Here is a 6,000-nt window from a genome sequence, read left to right as displayed (position 1 = left end):
CTCATTCTCACTCTCACTCTCACACTCATTCTCTCACTCTCACTCTCACTCTCGCTCTCTCTCACTCTCACACTCATTCTCACTCTCACACTCATTCTCACTCTCACTCTCACTCTCTCTCACTCTCACTCTCACACTCATTCTCACTCTCACTCTCACTCTCACACTCACTCTCACTCTCACTCTCACACTCTCACTCTCATTCTCACTCTCTCTCTCTCTCTCACTCTCTCTCACTCTCGCTCTCTCTCACACATTCTCACTCTCACTCTCACTCTCTCTCACTCTCACTCTCACACTCATTCTCACTCTCACTCTCACACTCTCACTCTCATTCTCACTCTCACTCTCTCACTCTCTCACTCTCACTCTCTCTCACTCTCTCACTCTCACTCTCACACTCATTCTCACTCTCACTGTCACTCTCACTCTCACTCTCACACTCATTCTCACTCTCACTCTCACACTCTCACTCTCATTCTCACTCTCTCTCACTCTCACTCTCACACATTCTCACTCTCACTCTCACACATTCTCACTCTCACTCTCACACTCTCACTCTCATTCTCACTCTCACTCTCTCTCTCTCTCTCACTCTCTCTCACTCTCGCTCTCTCTCACACTCCTTCTCACTCATTCTCACACTCATTCTCACTCATTCTCACACTCATTCTCACACTCATTCTCACCCTCACCCTCTCCCTCTCCCTCTCTCGCTCCCACGCGCGCGCACCTCCGCTCCCCCTTTTTCCCGCCAGAGGGCGCGCGCGGCTCCGCCCCGCCCCCGCGCTTTTCCGAGTCCTCCCGGCCGACAGGGGGCGCCGCGCGCAGCCCCGCAGCCTCCCCGGCCGCGCTGCCGGCCGCGCCTGCGCACACGGAGCGGCCGCGACCTGCCCGGCGGAGCCCGGTGAGAGGGGGCGGCCGGAGCGGCCTGGGGCGGGACAGAGCCCCGGGGGACACTGAGAGCCCTGGGGGGGACAGAACCGCGAGAGAGGGCAGCGAGGGGATCCAGAGCCCTTCGGGACGGGAGGCGAGTGGAGCCCCCCGGGCTGTGGGTGGGGACAAGGCTGGTGCCGCCCCCTGAGGACCCGGCTGGGGGCATCCCCCTCTTTGGGGGGCACGTTCCCTCACGCGGCCTTTTGGGGTTTCCTCCCCAGTCCCCGCGTCCAGGGCTGGGGGTCCCCAGGCCGTGCCCCACCCCAGGCTGTGCCCGAGACCCCCAGGGCCCGTCTCGGACCAGGGGCCTTGGGAGCTCCTGTCCCTCACCGGGGGGTGACACCCCCAGGACTTGCACCAGCCCCTCGATCCCTGACCCCAAAGTGCCACTGCCGGGAGGTGCCACCTGGGTGACAGCGACACGTCCTGCCCCTCCCGTGTGTCCCCATGTCCCCTGTGTGCCCCCAGGCCCGGGGTCACCCCTGGGGCCGGACCCCTCAGCCCTTCACGCCTGGTGCCTGTGTCCCCTCCAGCCGTGTCCCACGTGTGTCCCTCCAGCCGTGTCCCGCACGTGTCCCTCCGTCCTCGCCATGTTCACCTGTGCAAAGTTCGTCTCCGCTCCTGCGCTTGTGAGTAGTGACAGCCCCTCCCCTGCCCCCCCTGTCCCTTGGCGGGACGGGGGTGGGGGTGACGTGTGGCCCCTCGAGGCCACGGGGAGGTTTGGGGACACCTGGGGCAGGTTTGAGCTCCGGAAGGTGAGTGCTGGCCGGGGCTCGGGTGACAAAGCCTTCAGCACCCGCCGGGGTCACCAATCACCTTGAGGGGGACCCAGCGCTGGCAGTGACACCCCCGGGGGCTCACCGGGGTCCCCTGAATCGGGGGATGCCAGCACAGCCCCCCTGTCCAGGTGCTGCTCAGGGGACAGCCCGAAGGGCTCAGCGTGTCCGGGGGGTGGCAGCGGTGGCCCTGGGGGTGCCCCCCAGGCTGAGCTCTGTGTGTGCCCCACAGGTGAGGAGGAGCTCGCGGGTGCTGGGCCAGCCCCTCTCGGCCGCGGCGCTGAGCAGCCCCGAGGCCCGGCCGGAGCAGGTAACGCGCCTGGGCTGGGGGTCAGTGTCCTGGGGAGTGACCGTGCCCCCCAGGGGGAAAACTGAGGCCCGGGAGGGGCTGGGGTGAGGTTAACTCCACCTTCCCCCTGAACGTTCCCCCAGGTGTGGCCGGGAGCCCCGCGGGCCCTGCGGACAAGCGCTGCCCACCGGGACATCGACACGGCCGCCAAGTTCATCGGCGCCGGCGCTGCCACCGTGGGGGTGGCCGGGTCCGGGGCCGGCATTGGCACTGTGTTTGGGAGCCTCATCATCGGCTACGCCAGGTCAGGGAGCTCTGGGGGGCACCAGGGGGCTTGGGGTGGGACCAGCGGGCTCTGAGGGGGGGACAGGGACCAGGGCTGGCCGTGGCCCCCTGACCCCAGCCCTGCTCCCCGCAGGAACCCCTCGCTCAAGCAGCAGCTCTTCTCCTATGCCATCCTGGGATTCGCCCTCTCTGAGGCCATGGGGCTCTTCTGCCTCATGGTGGCCTTCCTCATCCTCTTCGCCATGTGACAGAGCGGCTGGCGGTGACAGCGACGGAGCCGTGACCAGGGACGGTGGCCCCGTGCCTGGCCAGGAATGCCGGGGGAGCCTCGGCCCCACTGCGGCCAGGCAGGGAATAAAGACGGTTTGGTGACAGCTCTGAGCTCCTCGTGTCTCCTTGGTGGCCCTGTCCAGTGTCACCTGTCTGCAGCTGGATTTGTCCCCACAGGGTCACCCCGGGGAGGTGGCGGTGTCCCCTCTGAGCTGAGCCCGGCTGCCACTCGGAGCTCAGCCGTGTCCCCAAAGGGACGGGGACATCACTGATCCCCGGGAGCACCTGTGGCTGCCGCCCCGGCTGTCACCTCCATCCATCCATCCGTCCGTCCATCCATCCATCCATCCATGCATCCGTCCGTCCGTCCGTCCGTCCATCCCTGCTGGGACACCTCAGCCGGGAGGGGCTGCCGGGCTGTCCGGGGCCAGGAGCGGCCTTTGGGGTGTCCCAGGGACAGCTCCAGGCGTGTCCAGGTTTGGGGTGAGCCAGGGGACCGGGACCGGCCGTGTCCGGAGTGCCGCGGTGTCCAGGGTGTCCCGAGGGCCGTGTCCCGGCCGTGCCCCGGGGGTCGCGGTGTCCCGGGGGATGTGGGGTGTCCCGAGGGTCGCGGTGTCCCGGGGGTCGCGGGCTGTCCCGGGGGATGTGGGGTGTTCCGGGGGTCGCGGGCTGTCCCGGGGGATGCGGGCTGTCCCGGGGGATGTGCGGTGTCCCGGGGGATGCGGGCTGTCCCGGGGGATGTGGGGTGTCCCGGGGGATGCGGTGTCTCGGGGGATGCGGGCTGTCCCGGGGGATGCGGTGTCCCGGGGGATGCGGGCTGTCCCGGGGGTCGCGGGCTGTCCCGGGAGATGCGGGCTGTCCCGGGGGTCCCGGTGTCCCGGGGGATGCGGTGTCCCGGGGGATGCGGTGTCCCGGGGGTCGCGGTGTCCCGGGGGATGCGGTGTCCCGGGGGATGCGGGCTGTCCCGGGGGTCGCGGTGTCCCGGGGGATGCGGTGTCCCGGGGGATGCGGTGTCCCGGGGGATGCGGGCTGTCCCGGGGGTCGCGGTGTCCCGGGAGATGCGGTGTCCCGGGGGATGCGGTGTCCCGGGGGATGCGGGCTGTCCCGGGGGTCGCGGTGTCCCGGGGGATGCGGGCTGTCCCGGGGGATGCGGTGTCCCGGGAGATGCGGTGTCCCGGGGGATGCGGTGTCCCGGGGGATGCGGGCTGTCCCGGGGGTCGCGGTGTCCCGGGGGATGCGGTGTCCCGGGGGATGCGGTGTCCCGGGGGTCGCGGTGTCCCGGGAGATGCGGTGTCCCGGGGGATGCGGTGTCCCGGGGGATGCGGGCTGTCCCGGGGGTCCCGGGGGTCGCGGTGCCCCCGCAGCGCGCGGGGCCTCCTGGGCGGGGCCTTTGTTTGGCCACGCCCCGAGGGCGGTGACGGCCACGCCCCTTCAGCGCGGGGACCCCGCCCCTGGAGCGTCCCATTGGCCGCCGCGCCGTTACCTCTCCGCGGGTCTCGCGAGAGCCTGGCGCGCGGGGCGGGGGGGCGGCGGGAGCCCCAGCGTGAGCGGCGCCAGCGCGAGGCCCCGGCCCGGCTCCCTCAGGTAACGGCGGCACCGGGACGGCGGGAGCGGAGCCTCCCCGAGCGCTTCCGCGGCGGGGGAGCCCCGGGGAGCTCCGGGGGCGGTGGGAGCCCGGGTCGGCCCCTCCCCCCACAACTCTCCCCGAGTTTTCGTGAGGCAGCGGCTCCGCCCGCCCCGCCCTCGCGCTGAGTGACAGCGCGTGCCGGCCAATCGCATCGCGCGCAGCCCTTGAGCGGCGGGCGCGGTGGCCAATGGTGGGCGAGGGGGCGCCGCTATGAGGCCAAGCCCCGCCCTCGGGGGCGGGGCCGAGGAGCAGCGAGGGGCCCGGGCGGTGCCGGGGGGCCCCGGGGGGGGAGCCCCGGAATGGGGGGCTGGGGGTGCACAGGGGGCTGGAGGGGGTCAGGGCTGAGAGCCCCAGGAGGAAAGCCTGGAATGGGGGGCTGGGGGTGCACGGGGGGCTGGAGGGGGTCAGGGCTGAGAGCACTGGGCGGGAGAACCCCGGAATTTCGGGGGCAGTCAGCGGGATTGGGGGGCCTGGAGGGAGCTTAAGGCTGGGGGGTTCCTGGGGGATATGAGGGGGTGCAAATAGGGGGGCAGTGACCGTGGGGGGTTGCAAATGTGCGGGGAGTTAAAGGGAGAAGGATTCTGGAGGTAAGCCCTGGAGCGGCAGGAGGAGTCCTGAGGGGCTTGGGGGGGAGGCTTTGGAAGGCGAGAGGGAATTTGGGGGTGGGGGGTGTCTTTGGAGGCCGTGGATGGGCGAGACCCTTCGGTGTGCAGGGCATGGGGGGCCCTGAAGAGATGTGGGTGGCAGATATGAGACCTCAGAGGTTGGAGGAGCCTTGGGGGGGGTCCTGTGCGGAACCCCTGAGGTGCTGAGGAACCCCATTAGTTGGACTCCGTGCTCTGGGATGGGGAGGGGTCTGTGCTCGTGGCTCTGCTGGGGGGTCCGGAGGGGCTGTGGGTGCCCGGGGGGAGCGTTTGGGGAGCTGGGGGTCGGTGACTCTCCTGGTGCTGCGTGAAGGGAGCAGCAGGAAGGTGCACACCTCAGGAACTGGTGCGTTTAAGGAGTTTGTTCTGAAGTCAGGGGTTAATTCCCGCCGGGAATTGAGGGCTCTGACTCTGAACCTGCACCTGCTCACCTCTCCTGGCACAGTGGGATCCGACTGGGAGCCGTTCCCGCTGCCAGGAGCCCCCCAGCCCTGCTGAGGGCAGGGATTGTCTGGCTCAGGTGTGACCACACGAACTCCTTGTTCACACTCAGTTCTCCCCGTTTGGTTCTTCCTGCCCCTTTCTCTGTCACTCTCCCCTCATTCCGCTGTCATCCCTGTGGAGGTGCCACCTCTTTCCCTGCCCAGGTCCCTCTAAGGACAGTGTTCCAGTTTGTTAATGGTGAAAGTGGCACCGGCTGCAGTGAACTTCCCAGTTTATTCTGCCTGCTGGGACTTTATTCCTCTGGGGATGATCCAGAGGGGTTCTCCAGCTCTTGGCAAAATGCTGCACAAATAATTGTCCCTAAAGCAGCTCTGGAGAGGAATCCAGCAGCAATTCCAGCTTGGTTGGGGGGTTTTTGTTGCGTTGGGGTTTTCTCAGCAGCGACCAAGAATAGCTGCAGTGTGTAAACGCGGGGGAGAAGTCTGTGGGAGGTGGGCTGAGCAGCCAGATTCCCGTTTGGAGAGCAGGGGCAGGGTTAACATCCTCTTTTCCTTGAAGGCAGTGCCACGTTCAGCTCCTGTGGCAGGAGAGGGGTGAGCCCTGCTCCGGTTCCTCTGTGGGCTGGAAAACCTCTCAGAAAAGGGTTTTAATCCTGGTCCTATAAATTGGTTGGGATTTGAGTTGGGAGTCAGTCTCCCCTCGGCCTGTCTGCTTTGAGAAGCTGAAACC

General features: G+C 67.7%; 2 protein-coding genes across 6 annotated transcripts in view; both read left to right on the top strand.

The window, feature by feature from the left end:
• The first annotated feature begins 816 nt into the window (after positions 1-816).
• On the top strand, positions 817-2,660 carry ATP5MC2 (ATP synthase membrane subunit c locus 2). 3 transcript variants are annotated; one of them, XM_032094246.1, is made up of 5 exons: positions 817-907; positions 1,470-1,565; positions 1,945-2,022; positions 2,145-2,305; positions 2,420-2,660. In XM_032094246.1, the coding sequence occupies exons 2-5, from the start codon at positions 1,527-1,529 to the stop codon at positions 2,532-2,534; spliced, it is 393 nt and encodes a 130-aa protein (XP_031950137.1). In that variant the 5' UTR covers positions 817-907; positions 1,470-1,526; the 3' UTR covers positions 2,535-2,660. The 3 variants fall into 3 exon arrangements, with proteins under 3 accessions (XP_031950137.1, XP_031950136.1, XP_031950138.1); XM_032094245.1 differs by having other exon boundaries at positions 882-907; positions 1,495-1,565; XM_032094247.1 differs by lacking the exon at positions 817-907 and adding an exon at positions 1,012-1,030.
• Positions 2,661-4,036: 1,376 nt separating this feature from the next.
• The window catches only part of ATF7 (activating transcription factor 7), a 47,847-nt gene continuing 45,883 nt past the window's right edge, over positions 4,037-6,000 (top strand). For all 3 annotated transcript variants that reach the window (XM_032093854.1, XM_032093856.1, XM_032093855.1), the window contains exon 1: positions 4,037-4,140. The gene's annotated coding sequence lies outside the window, so the exon portion shown is untranslated. The remainder of the gene's footprint in view (positions 4,141-6,000) is intronic.

This window comes from Corvus moneduloides, chromosome 30, assembly GCF_009650955.1.
Source record: "Corvus moneduloides isolate bCorMon1 chromosome 30, bCorMon1.pri, whole genome shotgun sequence".
Classification (NCBI taxonomy): domain Eukaryota; kingdom Metazoa; phylum Chordata; class Aves; order Passeriformes; family Corvidae; genus Corvus; species Corvus moneduloides.
This window is presented reverse-complemented; position numbering and strand designations above follow the sequence as displayed.